The 15428-nt window shown below is 52.0% G+C and overlaps 1 protein-coding gene across 1 annotated transcript; it reads left to right on the top strand.

Annotated features, from left to right (window-relative positions):
- Nucleotides 1–4815: 4815 nt before the first annotated feature.
- On the top strand, nt 4816–10728 carry KRT9 (keratin 9). Its single transcript, XM_014790600.1, is given in 11 exon segments — nt 4816–4839; nt 5862–5910; nt 6016–6189; nt 6192–6344; nt 6347–6585; nt 8202–8284; nt 8405–8561; nt 8832–8993; nt 9700–9825; nt 9942–10164; nt 10547–10728. Coding segments are annotated over 11 exon segments (1572 nt in total).
- The last annotated feature ends 4700 nt before the right edge of the window (nt 10729–15428 follow it).

Here is a 15428-nt window from a genome sequence, read left to right as displayed (position 1 = left end):
CTCTACTTTATATGGGATGCCGCCACAGCATGGCTTGACAAGCGGTGTGTTGGTGTGCGCCCCAGGCCGCCGCAGCGGAGCGCGAGCACTTAACCACTTGCGCCACGGGCCAGCCGCCACTCGCACATATTTATTGAAGCTTACTATTCTAGGTGTGGCCAGCCCTGGTGGTCTAGTGAAGATTCGGCGCTGTCACTGCTGAGGCCTGGGTTCCTTTCCTGCTCAGGGAACCACACTACCCGTCTGTCGGTCATCATACTGTGGTGACTGCATGTTGCTGTGATGCTGAAAGCTATGCCACCGGTATTTCAGATACCAGCAGGTTCACCCGTGGTGGACAGGCTCCAGCAGAGCTTTCAGACTAAGACAGACTACGAGCAAGGACCTGGTCACTCTCTTCCAAAAAGATTGGCCATGAAAACTCTAGGAACAGCAGCGGAGCACTGTCTGATGTAGCACCGGAAGGAGAGAGGATGGTGTGAAAAGACTGGGCAGGGTTCTGCTCTGCTGTAGGAGGGCCCACAGCGTCGTTAGGAGTGGGAATCGACTTGATAGCACTAACAACAACAGTAACAAAGGTGTTGGGGAACCTAGGGGTGAATTGAGACAGACCGAACAAGGAGAGACACAGTGAGGAGGAGAGCAGAGAAGGATCCAGAAAGTCTGGGCCCGTCTTAGCTCCCACTCCCTGCAGGACAAACTGCACTCTACCTCCTGCTCATTTACTCTGTGACTGTGGCCAAGGTACTGACCGTCTCTGAGCCTCACTTGCTCACCTGTAAAACGATTTAAAAAGTAGTACCTACCTCATAAAATGGCTGTGACAATTAAATAAGACGGGGCAGACCAAGCCCCGGGATTCTTGCCTGGAGCCCTGGGAGGTCCTCGGTGGAAGAAGCCATGGTCCCCCAACCTTTGTGCGCTCTCCTCCCCAATTCCACTTAGCACAGGTCCTTGATGTTTCCCGGGGCTTCAACAGACTAGCGGGATGGACTGATGGTAGGTGAGAGAGCTGAGAACTCAAGTCGTCCACACAGTCTAAGGGGAAGTCGGGGGCAGGCCCAATGCCACGGACAGTCAGGAAAACGTCCCACTGTGTGCCGGACCCACACCAGCGGCTTTACAACATTAGCTCTTTAGCCCCACAACAACCTTGTGAAGTCAGAACTATTTTCACCACCAAAATCTTTGCTTGACCCATCCCACTGCCCTTTAGCCTCACTGGCCTTCTGCCCTTACAGTCATGTGCTCCTTCCCACCTCAGGATATTTGCACATGCTAGCTATTTCTCTCCCAAGATGCTCTTCTCCTGGCTCACTCCTACTTCTCCTTCCCTCCAGTGTCTCTTTCTCAGGGAGATCCTCCCTGATCTCCCAAACTCGGCCACACCCTCATATGTGCTCCCCATTTTCCCACCAACAGCACTCACCCTGGTTTTGAATTATACACTTATTTTTGAGGGTCTGTTTTTTCCCATAACTGTCCAAGAGAATAGCGGCTATGTCTGGCTTGCTCATCACTTTATCCCCAGCACTCAGTACCATGCCTGGCACACAATAGGTGCTCAGTAAAGGATGAATCCAAACTTAAGTGAGGAAACTGAGGTTGAGAGAGGGGAAGCAACTTCCTCAAATAAGTGGAAGGACCTGGCTTTAGACTCAGACCTGTCCAGCTCCAAAGCCCGTGCCCTGAACCTCTCTGCTGGTGTGTCCTCGCAGACACAAGGCTGGGGTGTCCAGACCCAGGTGGAGGAGCCTACTGATGGCCTAACCCATCCCCCCCCAAGCCATGCCCCTTGGTTTGGTGGGCTCTGCCTAGGTGCGGTGGTGGCAGGCGCCTACCCTGTGAGGAAAGAATCAGTGTCGACAGATGGGGCAGGCGCCTGGGCCCTGAGTCAGTGGGCAGCACTGTCTAGATCACTAATGGAGGGGCAGGCCCAGCACCACACCTGCGCCCCCTCCCCCAGCAGCTAGTCACATGATGACTCAGGGCGCTCCCTGGGCCCCACCTGGAGCTCAGTGATAGACTGCAAGTTGGGGGGACCCTGGGGGAGAGCAGCTGGTTACAGGCAAGTGGCAGGGCTCCCATGGCTGAAGGAAGGCTCTCCTTGCCCTCCCAAGTCCCCATACCCCTTGCCCTTTGGGGACACCACGTAGATGCAATCTCTGGGTCCCTCTGTGTGCCTCTGTCTGCCTGAGTCCTTGTGGCCCCTTCTCTCCCACTTCTCCCTCCTCCACAGGCAGGGCCTGCACTGTGGGTCCGGGCTGCAGAGAGGCAGCGCTGGCTCTCCCGGCTCCCGTGCCAGGGTGCCCTGAGCTGCGTGTGCTCCATTCCTCACGCTTTGCAGGTTCCCTGCAGGTGGTGTTGGAGGTGGGGCTCAGAGGGCAGCCCCTGAGCACTGAGAGGGTAGAAGAATGAGCCATGTAGCATGGCCTAGAAGAAATTGCTCCCTCAGGCCAGGGCTGTCGGCCTCCCTCATCCCTGAACCCATCTTGCCCAGTCCGGTTCCTGTGCCAGACAGAGAGCTTGGAGGAAGGGAAAGGATAGTGCCTAGGTGCGACCAGAGAAAGACCAGGCCATAGAAGTCGTCCAATACTGCAAGCTTTTCTTCATACTGGAAGCAGGGCCAGAGGTGGAGAGGACTGATGTGGGGAGCACGGCCGTACACGGAGAGCAGTTGGGCATTCATCCAGAGACCCCTCCAGACAAGGCCTCACACACACACTGTCTTTATGGCCCCTGACAGCTCTGCACGAAGGGGCTTCCCATGAGGAAACTGAGGTCAAGGCCACAGGGTTAGGGAGGGTGCGTGGGGAGGCAGCCCCTTCTCTCCCCTCTCCACTGCTCCCCAGATGTGGGAAGAAAGGCCTGTGCCTTCTTAGCACTCAGAGGAGGGAGGGGAGCTGGCAGTGACTGGGGTTTCCTCAATCTTGGTAGAGAATTGACCAGACAAGTCCAACATTCAAGGGAGAGCCGGGTTTGACAGCCGACCTGGAGCACATGAACCAGTGAGTCCTCGCCTCGCTGGCCCCCGGGAGATGGGTGTGGGGAGAGGGCCGGCTGGGTGGTGGTCCCCACCAGCAGCTCAGCCTCCCTGGGCAGCTGCATTGGAATTCTGAGGACTGCAGCCTGGTGTTCTGAGCTGAATGAGAGTTAGGGCAAGCCCAGAGGGCGGGAAATTGAGGAGGTGGCTGAGGGCAGATGTTGGAAGACCAGGGTTGGAAACAGGCCAAATCTCACCAGAGCCAGCTGGGCAGGGGTGCCTCAGCTGGGAGCTCTGGTCAGGCAGGCAGGTCTCAGCTGCCCTGGCACAGTCAGGCCTGGGTCCTCAGGGTCCCCCAACATGAGTGCATTTGCAGAGAAGGCACATGCAGGGCCCCAGAGACACTGCTCTGCCGGCTCTCCCCTTGCCAGCTCACCCAGGCTCTGCCAACCTCTCCTCCCTCCAGCTCGGGCACCTGGGACCTGGGGTTTACCTCCCAAGGTGGCAGCACCAGCATGGGGGTGGGGGGAGGAGGTAGAAAGGATTGACCCTTCCTTGGCCTCAATTCCCACGCAGGCAGATTCTGGGCTCGCCAGCCGAGCTTGGCGGGGGCCTGGGGAAGAGTTTACAACCAGTACACTCGCAGCCAACCTTGGTCTAAGAGTTCCCCAGGGGTTAGGCATTCACAAAATGCCTTCAATACTTTTTGTACTACCTGTTCAATTTTTCATTTAACATATTTTGTTCTACCTATTTAAATATTTATTTAATGCATTTTGGTACACCTTTCATTTCAACAAAGATATATGCATGAAGGAAATCTTATATTACTCTGTTACTACCAAAAAAAGGAAAATCAGAATCACTTGCCAGAAATAGAAGAAAATGATATAAATAAATACTTAACTTCTAACTAGATACTGTTGCTTCCTGAAGGTTCTGAGCCCAAGGCCGGCTCTCGTTTTGTAAACAGGATGACTGGCAGCGTGGAGGGGTGTTGAAGACGCTGTAGCGTCTGACTGAGATTTTCTCCTGGACTGATCAGAAGATGGAAAAATAGAGAAAGGGGATACTTTACTCCCCAAATGACTCAATATTATTTAGCACAGTCTCTGTGCATCGTCTAAAAGCATCACAGGAAACACTGGTCCCTTATGAGGTCTAAACATCTTTAGCTTCAGCCCAGATGTCATTGCCTCATCCAGAGGTCATTGCTGACCACCCTGGCCTCTCTCTTCTTACCTTTGGCTCTATTTTGGCTCAGCATCTCCTACCTGGAACGACCAGTTCTCTCCTTCATCCCATTTGTGTTGGGATCCTCCTTGGACCAGACCCAGTGCTGGGCGCTGGGGCAGGTACAAGATGAGCAGGCACAGGGGTAGAGGGGCTCCTACCGTGGACACAGCAGGGTGGGGGGCACGGAGATACAGTGTGAGAAACTGTAATGGAGTAAAGTGCAAACCGAGAGGGAAAGAACCCAGGAACACTTCACGGAGGAGGGGGCACATGGAGGGGTCAGCCAAGATGAGTTGGGGTTTTCTGGGTAGAAAAGAAGGAGAGGGGCATTTCAGTTGGAGGGAACTGCAAGCGCTGAGCCTTCTCTGAGGTGTGAAGGGCGTTTGGGATCATTGTATGATTGGGTTAGGGGGCCTGGGGAATGGTGGGAGATGGGGCCAGAATGGAAAGATTGGGATGGGCCTTGAATGCCAAGAATGTGGACCTTATCTTGAGGGTGAAGGGAAGTCGATGGAGTGATGGTCAGACATGAGTTGGAAAGACCAGTCCGGCTCTTGTGTGGAGGAGGAGTCAGAAGGACTGAGGGAGGCAGGGAGATGAGCCAGGAGCTGGTGGTCCAGGTGAGGGCAGAGTTAATAGGGACTCAGGGGGTTGAATGATCAGAGGCAGTCTAACATATCTCGAGTGCTTCTCATGTGTCTCTTACTGGGAGATGGGCAAACTATTAATATCATCATTTCACAGAGGAGGGAATAGAGGCACAGAGTAGTTAAGTAACTTACCGAAGTCACACAGCTAGTGAGCGTGGAGCTGGGATGGAGCTCAGGTCGTCTAGCTCCAGAGCTCACCGACTTCTTTACTGCTTTCTTCTGGCCTTGCTCACTGGAATACGTGCTGAGTTTCTGCCAGGAGCAAGGGGCTTGTAAGTCCCAGGAGGGCAAGATAAGCCACACATCCCTGTAAGCCTCCCAGGGCTCAGCATGGGCTAGGCAATCGACCAAGGTCAATTCCATGCCCACTGCTGGGCCCTGCTGAAGGAGCAGGACAGCCGAGTCACTTGCGTTCCTGCTCTAAGGTCAGCCAGTGTTAGCACCACTTTATTTATTCAGTCCACTTTCTCTGTGAGTTCTTCGTGTGGACTCTGCTTGCTTTTTCTGAGTGCTGGCGGGCACATGGCTTTGTGAGCGTCTCAGTCTTTCCATCATGCCACTTGTCTCCTCCATCAGACTGGAGTCTGGGCTCCCCATCACATTGGGGGCTCCACGAAGGCAGGGGCTGGGCTTCTGGGGCTGCACCTCCCCCATCCTCTAGAATAGCTCCTTGCTACCCCGGTCCCAGCTCAGCCCACAGTGGGCACAAGGTGAGATCAGGGAGGGGTGCAGACAGTAATAATCATCAATACAGGGGTGACTCTGCTCCTAGGAGATTCTATCCCAGAAGGGCTAAATCTCAGACCTGCTGTTGGGCCAGCAGGAGACCAAACTCCAGGATCTAGGTCGCGCCTCCATAGCAGAGCTGATTTATGGTGCCCGTGGCAGCCTAACATCATCAAATTACCCCGCACAATGGAGAGAGGCTGGGCTGTCTCCAGTCACCACAGGACTCTGAGCCTGGGGCAGCCCTGCCGCCTCCTGGATCCCAGACCTCCTTCGAGTCTGTGGGGGAGGCTGTGCAGACAGGGGCACACCCAGGTGGGCCACCTGCAGCGGGGGCATAAGTAGGCAGGCTCGGGGTCGGCTCTGTACCTTGCACTCCGGAGCCAGCAGCACTCCTACAACCGCTTCCCATCCCTCAAGCGGCGGGCAGTGCCGTGAGTTGCAGACAGTTCTCGTCGTCCTACCAGAGCTGCAGTAGCTGCAGGGATGGTGCGGGTGGTGGGGGCAGCATGGCGTCCTCCTTCTGACGCCTCAGCTCCTCAGGGGCTAGTGGAGGAGGGGGCCGATTCAGCTCTTCCAGTAGCTGTGATGGGGGAACTCTGGGGCCTGTGGGAGGGGAGGTGGCAGTAATTTTGGCTCCAGCTATGGCAGAGGGGCTGGGGGTGGTTTCAGTGCTGGTAGTTTTGGCAGGAGTTTTGGTGGAGCTCCCAGGGGCTTCAGTGGTGGCCCTAGAAGAGGCTTCAGTGGGTCTGGGGGTTTGGGGGTGGTGCTGGAGGCGGTGAGGGTGGCATTCTGATTACTGACAAGAAGACCACCATGCAAGACCTCAACGCCTGTCTGGCCTCCTACTTGGCTAAGGTGCAGGACCTGGAGGAGCCCAACACTCATCTGGAGAATAAGATCTGGGAGTGGTATGACAGGCGGGTGCCCAGGACCTTCCAAAAGGATTGGTCTTGTTATTACGACACTGTCAAGGGTCTCAAGAACCAGGCAGATGGGGGAGCTCCCATCTCTGTTGCTCTATCTCTGTCTTTCACACACATACACACACACTCTCATGCTTTATCTAATAAAAAGTTAAGATGTTGGATTCTAGGCTTAGAAAATAGCCAGGGAATCCATCTTTTGGAAACTTGAAACTTTCATCAGAAACAAACTTGTGCTTAGCCCCTGATGCCCCAGAGCTGGGATTCTGGCCTTTGCTCTGGGCTTTCATCTCCATGTCTCCAACTTCTGGAGTCTGGGCAGAGCAGGGAAGAGGCCTGGATTAACATGGGGAGGCCTGGGAGTGGGTGTGGGAGTTTCCTCCTCGCCTGGCCTCAGGTTGGGAACGCAGAGGCAGCGTGCAGGGTGCATAGCGAGGGGGGCACTTCTTCGGAGCCAGGGATCTGGTCCTAGGTCTGCCACCAATTCACTGCATGACCTTGGGAAACCTGATGCCCTCTCTGGACCTGTTCTCCCATCCATTTAATGTAGAGGACAGGCACACCAGCTCTCAGGTCACTGTTGGTTTAAATTTTCTGCAATCCTATGAAAAAAAAAGTGGTAAGAGTGCTGCTGCTAAAAACAGTTGGATCATATGGGTCAGGAGAGGGGAGCATCTGTGCCTGTCTCTCCTCTCACCCCCTAGGACTTCAGAGCATTCTAGTTTGGAAAACTAAAAATGCTATCTCTCCCTTCCTTCTTCTCCTGGGCTCCTACAGGGGCCTATCTTGATCTTTCCAGTTTTGTTAGACCCAGATACACATGCTAGTTGTTCAACTGATAGGATCTAGAACTCTGAGGATGGAAGTCATCTATCCATTTATCCATCCACCCACTCATCCTCCTACCCACCTATCCATCCATTCACCCATCCACCCCCCCCACCCCCCCATCCACCCACTCATCCATCCACCCACCCATCCACCCACCCACCCATCCATCCATCCATCCATCCATCCATCCATCCATCCATCCACATTTCCATCTATCCATTTATTCATCCACTCAGTTTCGTGAGTTACTACCCTCACTGTTGCTCTGAGCAGACGTAGTGATATAACAGACTTGGTTTCTGCCCTTGAGGAGCTCACAGTCTAGCTAATTCACTGTTCCCACCTATTCTCCTTACCTTCACACCATCTGGTGAACTGCCTCTGGATTTCCTGTTTCTTCCACCCAAAACCTCTTGCATCTATTTATTCAAGTGCAATCTTAGCCATCCTTCAGGAACCAATTCAATTGCCACCTCCTCCCTGAAGTCTTTCTTGATCTCCTGTAGCCATAAGTCATCTCTCCTGTCCTTGAACTCGTCTAGGATACTTTGGATGTTGTAGTCGCCTGTGGGCTCCTTGAGGAGCAGTACCTTACTGATCTGTAAACCTAGCAGTGCCCTTTGTAGTGGATCTTTAAATATTTGTTGAATGAATGAAGGCCATACTGAAAATCCTTGCTGAAGGCTGTGAGGAGTCTGTATCATGTACCAGTTGTGGGCAGCTCCTCTTACCTCTTGAGCATCTTCCTGGATGGGGTCCTCACCACCTATGGCTTTGCCTAGCCTCTTGCCCTCCCAGCAAGGGTCAGGGCAGGGGAGCATGGGTTCCACGCTGTCTCCTCTTTTTTAGATTGTGGACCTCATAGTGGACAACAGCAAAACCCTCCTGGATATTGACAACGCTCGCCTGGCACTGGATGACTTCAGGATGAAGTGAGTCCTGCTCCCTCTCCCTACCCTGTCATCAATCCTTCCTCCACACCCCAGTGCTCTGGAGGGCCCAGTAGGGACTGATTCTCTCTCGCTCATTCCCTATCCATGGCTAGTCTGCAGGTTTGAGATGGAGCAGAGCCTGTGAAAAGCAGTGGCCACTGACATCAGTGGCTTGCATAGTGTGCTGGATGATCTGACTATGCAAAAGTCTGACCTGGAGATGCAGTATGAGTCTCTGCAGGAGGATCTGAAAACACTCAGGAAGAATCATGAAGAGGTAGGGTGCAGGCTACTTACAGCTTGTTGGGGAGAGAGGGGAACAGAAGCACAGAGATGGCAGGGGATGAGGGGAGCTATGGAGCATTGCCTGGGAGACATGCTCTCCTTTACTCTTGAGGACACTCCTAGCACCTCCTTAGCACTGCGTATGGTGGTGGTTGGGCTTTGGCTTCACAGTTGTGTCCCCTTTTTGGGGGCAGAGGGAAAGGGCTGAAAGGTGGTGGAGAGGATCCCTCCCCTCTGACCTCAGCCCCTTCTTCCCTGGCAGGAGATGTGCCAGCTGACTGGTCAGAGCACTGGGGTTGTCAGTGTGGAGAGGAATGCTGCTCCTGGCAAAGATCTCACTAAGGTCCTCAATGACATGCGCCAGGAGTACAAGCAGCTCAGCGCTAAGAACTGTAAGGACGTTGAGCTGCAATATGAGACTCAGGTGAGCAGGGTGGGCTGCCCAATCAGCCTTTTATCCCTTTGTCCCTGTATCCCTCTGTTCCTCCACCCCACCCCTCTATTCTCTTACCACTCTCTCTCTCAGTCCACCTGTCATTCATCCATCTTCCAACTCATTCATTGTCCACAAACATAATGATTAAGTAGCTTCTCAATGCCAAGTTTTATGTGAAGTCCTGATGTCTCAGAGATGAGCCAACTAAGATTGCTGCCCCTGAGAAGCTCACATTTTATCACATGTTAACAAAGGCAGAGCATGAACAGCTTACATATGGTGATGAGCTATCAGACTCTAGTAGAGGAACAGTGTGCTTCTCATACTACACTGAGCTCCTCGATGACTCCCTTCCTCCCCGGGTCTCCAGCACCTAGCATAGAGCCAGGCACACGAGGGCATGGTCTGTAGTGTGTGCGTGTGTGTGTGTGTGTGTTTGGTGGGTAGTTTGAAATAAGGTTAGAAACGTGGTTTAGGGACAAAGTGTGAAGAGTCTTGAAGCCTTGCTGAGAGAGCATGTTAAGTTGAGAGAAATAAACAACCCTGGCTGGAGGGACCCAGAACTCAGAACAACTTGTCCTTGGCTTTGGCTCAGTCTTGGCCCAGGAGGGGAAGGTCTTGGTGAATGGGACAGAACCTTGCCCACTGCAGCCTCTGGCCCAACCTGGTCCTCACTGAGCTTTTGGATTTGCAGATGAGCCAGATTGAGCAGGAGGTAACAAACAGAAGCCAGGAAATGGAGTTCAACAACAAAGAAGAGACCCAGCACCGGCATAGCATCCAGGAGTTGGAGATGGAGCTGCAGTCTCAGCTCAGTACGGTTGGTAGTCCTGCTCTAGACCCTGCCAGAGAGGGGCATGGCAGGCTGGGCATGGGATTGGGAAGGGGAGGAGCTATGATGTAGCATCCCTCTCAGAGCCTCCTCCTGCCTCCTAGAAATCGGCCCTGGAGAAGTCCTTAGAAGACACCAAGAGCCACTACTGTGGCCAGCTGCAGCAGATCCAGGAGCAGATCAGTAACCTGGAGGCCCAGCTCACTGAGATCCAGGCAGAGATTGAGTGCCAGAATCAGGAATACTGCCTTCTGCTCAGCATCAAGACGTGGCTAGAGCAGGAAATTGAGAACTACCACAGCCTCCTTGAAGGAGGCCAGGAGGACTGTAGGTGCCCCAGGACTCTGTGGAATCCCTAGGAATTCCTAAGCCCCTGACACTACTTCTGTCCCTCTGGATAGAGGCAGCTGAGAAAGTTCCCGCACGCAAGGGTCTGATGGGTTGAGGACTTCTTCATCCTGTGGGGGAATCTCAGGGCATTTGGGCTTTGGGAAAGGAGGATGGTAACAGTGAGAGAAGGGACTGCTCCCTGCTCCAGAGAGAGGAAAGCTGTCCCCTCCCAGCTGTGGTGCCAGCCCAGTCTCTGTCCTCTGCCTTGCAGGAAGGAAAACTTAGGAAGACACATTTGGGTCTTGACTCTGTCCAGGTCCATCCTTGTATATGTATGTGGAGTCACTTATTTTATCTCTGTGTTTTCTCTCCTTCTCAGTGAATCCTGTGGAGCTGGACAAATTGGCTTTGGAGGTGGCAAAGGAAGTGGATCTCAAGGTGGAAATGGAGGCAGTCATGGAAAAGGATCCAGGGGAGGAAGTGGAGGTGGCCATGGAGGAGGAAGTGGAGGCAGCTATGGTGGAGGAAGTGGAGGTGGCTGTGGTGGATGGGGGCCACTAGGACCCCAAGGTCCTTCCATTTTGGGATTCCCCAGCTCTTTGAGTTCCAGTCTCCTTGCTCCCAGTTTGCCCATCTCTTTCCAAGTCCCAGTCTCTTTGTCTCCTGCTCTGAGTCCTCTCTTCTCACTCTCACTTCCCTTGGGTCTTTCCATAGGCTACAAGATGTGATACTAGAGCCCTTACAAACTTTCCTGGCCCTGTCCCAGCTGAGTATCACCCAGACGGGCAGACCCTGGATGAAGACTGCTCATTGCATTCTGACATCAGGAATAGCTGGCAACGAGCCCCAGGGCCCATTTGGGACTGGGCTGACTGGGCATGTGTGCCTCTGGCTGCCCACTGGCTCCCTCCTCTGGCAAGGTTGGGGAGACCTCTCTTCCTCTGTCTGGTCTGGGGGTGACCCCACTCCCTACCTGATCTTGATGTCCTAAGAAAGCTTTCCTACTGCAAATCTGACTTGGACTTGGACCCATTTGCTCTTTGGGATTAAGAAGGGGCAGAAAGGAGGTGAAGGGAGACTCGATGGAATCCACTTTAAAAGTGAGGGTTAGCTTTTCTGTCAGTTAACTTTAGCGTGTAACAAAGCAACCCACAATTTAGTGGCTTGAACTAACGACCATGGCTTTAGCTCAGCCTTTGCAGTTGGCAGTTTAGACTGGGCAGTTGTTTTGTGCCTCTGTGGTCAGCTGGAGGTCAGCGGGTGCTCTGCCTCTGGGGCTTGGCTGCATGCTGGCTGGGGGAGACGGGGGTGAGAGGCCCAGTGACTGTCATCCTCCAGCCAGCTAGCTCAAGCAAGCGTTCCAAGACAATGAGCACAAGTGTGCAAGGCCTCTTGAGGCTTAGGCTCAGAACAGTCACTTCGGCTGCATCGTTTTGGCCAAGGCAAGTCATAACCCCACCCAGAGTCAAGAGCAGGGGAAACAGATCCTTCTTTTGATGGAGGAGCTGCAAAGTCACATGCAAGGACGTGAACAGAGGGAGGACAACAATTGAGGCCAGTGTTTGCAAACAATCTGCCGCAGTCTGTTAGGAGGTCACGTGTTAGCTGCAGAGGGAAACAAGACAACAGTGATGTGGTTTTCACTTTGGAAGAGTTCACAGATGGTGAAAAACATAGGCACAAATAAAGTGCTCCAAGACAGAGGAAGGAACATTCTGCAAGACAGCAGCCAACAATGTTCTCCGAGGATGATTGGGCCTGATACAAAACCCCTTCTCCCTAGGACTAGGGACAGACAGCCTGTCAGCCTATGTTCCAGATACTACAGCTGCATATCAAACCTCCCCAAAGCTTAGAGGCTTAAAATAACAATGTTGATTTGGGGGCTTGGTGGGGACAGCTCACCTCTGCTCCACTTGGTGTCACTGCGGCTCACAGGCTGGGGGCCGGAGTCATCTGAAGTCTGGGTCATTCACATGTCTGGCGCCTGGGCTGGAAGGACTGAAACCCGGGGACCGGCCCTCAGGGGCTTCTCGGGCATTGCTGTATGGAGACTCCCAATGTGGTCCCTCCAGTAGGGCTGAGTCGGCATTGCCAGACTTCTTACATGCTGGCTCAGGCCTCCAAGACATATGTCCTAAGCGAGGAAGAGCCAGAAAGAAGCGATTTTGCTTTATTACCTAGATTGGAAGTCATGCAGTGTCACTTTTGCTGTAGTCACAGGCCTGCCTAGATGCCAGGGGAGGATACACACACCTTGCAGTAGGCAGAATTCTAAGATGATCCCAGTTATTAGACCAAACATGAACCTAGGTGCTGCTGTGAAGGGATTTTAGAGAAATAATTCAGGTCCCAAATGTGTTAACTTTAAGATAAGGAGATTATCCTGTGGGTCTGACATAATCATATGAACCCTTTAAAGGCAGAGACTTTTCTGTGGTTGGTCACAGAAGAGGAAGTCAGGGATTTGAAGCATGAGAAGATTTTGATATGTCATTGCTGGCTTGAAGATGGAAGGGGGCACGTGGCAAGGAATGTGAGTGGCCTCTAGGGGCTGAGAGCCACCAAGGAAAAGGGGCCCTCAGTTCTCCAGCTGCAAAGAACTGAATTTTTCCAAGAACAAGTTTGGCAGATTTCCCCCCAGAGTCTCCAGATGAGACTGGCTGACACCTTGATTTCAGCCTTGTGGTACCCTGCACAGAGGACCCAGTCACCTCTGAAGAACTGTGAGCTAATAAATGGGTACTGTTTTTTTTTTTTTTTTGGTGAGGAAGATTGGCCCTGAGTTAATCCCTGTGCCAACGTTCCTCTATTTTATATGTGGGATGCCGCCACAGCATGGTTGTTGAGCGGTGTGTAGGTCCGTGCCCAGGATCTGAACCTGCGAACCTCAGACCGCTGAAGTGGAATGCGTAAATTTAACCACTATGCCACAGGGCCGGCCCTTAAATAGGTGCTGTTTTAAGCTGCTACATTTGCAGTAATTTGTTAAGCAGAAATAGAAAACAAATATAGACCCCATCTCAAGATGGACGAGTGTCAAGGTCACACTGAAGAACAGCATGTGGAATGGGATATGTTGATCTTTGGAAAACACAATTTGCCACAGATTGGCCAAATCGTTGGGGGAGGGGCTTTGTAAGGGTAAACTTAGGACATTAGGTGACACAGAAGCTCAGGAAAACCCAAGATCCTGGGATTTATGGAGATGGAAGCTGGATGGTGTGTCTGGGTCCAACAAGATGCCTCAGCAGAGAGAGTTTGTGATCCTTTCTCTAGTGCTCCACCCTTAATGTGCAACCGGTTACTCTCTTCTCTGGTTCTCTTCCTGCCACCAGCTGTCTTCCTCTCCTACCACTTTATATCTTCTCTCTACTACTATTAGGGGAATTCTCCATCTTGAGTCTGAGGCTCCCCGTGGGAGAAGCCAGAAACTTGTTTTCCCAGCCTTCCTTGCAGCTAGGGCATAGGCATGTGACGTAGCTCTCCAATCAGGGGCTCCCACAGAAGACTTTGGTTTGGATGTGAAGGAAGTGCTGAGCGGAATTAACGTGGCAGGAACAGGGCTGGGGCAGAGACAAACAATTTACTGAGGCAACAGTAGGGTGGTTCTGCAGGGGTAGGCGGGGCCCAACATCAACTGTTGGAGCTGCACTGTCTGTGGCAGCAGTGACAGCAGTGGTGTCCTCCTGGGGCAAAGCTTTAGTGTGATTTGGGCAAGGTTTCTGTTTGCATATCCCTCAAGTCTGATCCTCTACACATCTTGGGAAAGATGTTCTACTTTCTCTGTAGGTGAAAGCAAACATATTCTGGTATTCTTTGCCTATTGGGATACAGAAAAAAGAATTTTCCACATCAGACGCCAGGGATTACGGTGATCTGTTCTAGTAAGTAGACCAAATCCGGAAGAACAATTGTTATTGGAATAACCATGTGATAAATAATAAAATAATCATTCTCTAACATCTGTCCGTATTCTGCATGGGGAAAACAGAAAGTTAATTGGGAAGTGATCAAAGTCATCAATCCTGAATTGATCAAATCTTTTTTGTGGCACTAATCTCTGTCATTCTTTTACAGATGTAGTGTTTTTGGCTCTTCTTACCACAACAATCCTTACTCCACAGATCAGGGAGCCATTTACTGATTATATCCATTCCATTTCAGACACTGGGAAATAACCACAGGATGGGTCCAGGGTACTATGGGGCTCATGAGAGGCAGATTTAGGTCAAAACTTCATTTGCCATCTGTTCCTCTGTATCGGTCAGATTCTAAGTTGCAACCAACAGAAGCTACTCTGGCTATTTCAACAAGTAAGGGATATATAAGAACTCTAGATAATTCAAAGAATCATTAGGAGGGCTGGAGAAACAAAATCCAGGCTGAATTTCTAACGTCTCCTGAAATGACACTGCAGAATGGGTGTCAAGGGAGCTGCTGCCTCTGCCAAGACTAGGAAGTTTCCAAGTCAGGACGTGATTTGCTGAATTGAGAAACAACTTCACAGCTTGGGCTTCAGAACCATGCTGTCTCTGCCATCCATGCCAGCAAACTGGATGTCCCAAATGGAGCCCATTTCCTCACGTACCTTCCTTCTAAATTAAGTCTCACATGGTGCCTCTCATTGGTAGAACCTAAATCACATGGCTCATCTTAGTGGCAAAGGAGGCTGGGAAGTGTAGTTCTTGGATCTACCTAAGAAAGAGCAGTGATCACAATGGCAGATATAACGTACACCCACATAAGTTTCCGGTCTATCTGGTGAAGTACAGTGTTGTTCTGCCAATCTCTAATTTTCAGAGATGAGAGTTAGTTTGGAGCTAGTGTCCAATAAGCCCTGAAGGTCTGGGTATTTCCCGTCCCCCAGTACACAGCTACTCTTGTAAATGCCCACAGGCTCCTATGGGGAAGGTCAGGAGGTCGACGTACAGTACGTGCTTGGGAGGTTTTTGCCGAGTCCTTCCTCAAGGGGACCTGGACTTCCCTTTATTCAAAGTCCTCTGGGTCCATGAGCTGATTCTGGTTTTGCAATTGGATAAGAGCCTGCCATTCTCTATCACAGGGCTTAAGACAGGCCTCTTGCTGACCTAAAGTTTTCTTTTTGGGATGTGGGGTAGGGAACTGTGGCAGATATGGAAGACTGACTTGCTCAAACCTGTTCCCACATGCTTCTGGTGAGCTTTCCTGTGTTGTAGAGGCTGACGACCTTAAATCCACCTTTTCCAGACTCCTTTACAGTATGGCTCTAGGTGCAACTT

Source organism: Ceratotherium simum, chromosome 16 (assembly GCF_057802395.1).
Source record: "Ceratotherium simum simum isolate JZ-2026a chromosome 16, ASM5780239v1, whole genome shotgun sequence".
NCBI classification, from domain to species: Eukaryota; Metazoa; Chordata; class Mammalia; order Perissodactyla; family Rhinocerotidae; genus Ceratotherium; species Ceratotherium simum.
The sequence above is the reverse complement of the archived record's forward strand: the minus strand, read 5'-3'. Positions and strand labels throughout refer to the sequence as shown.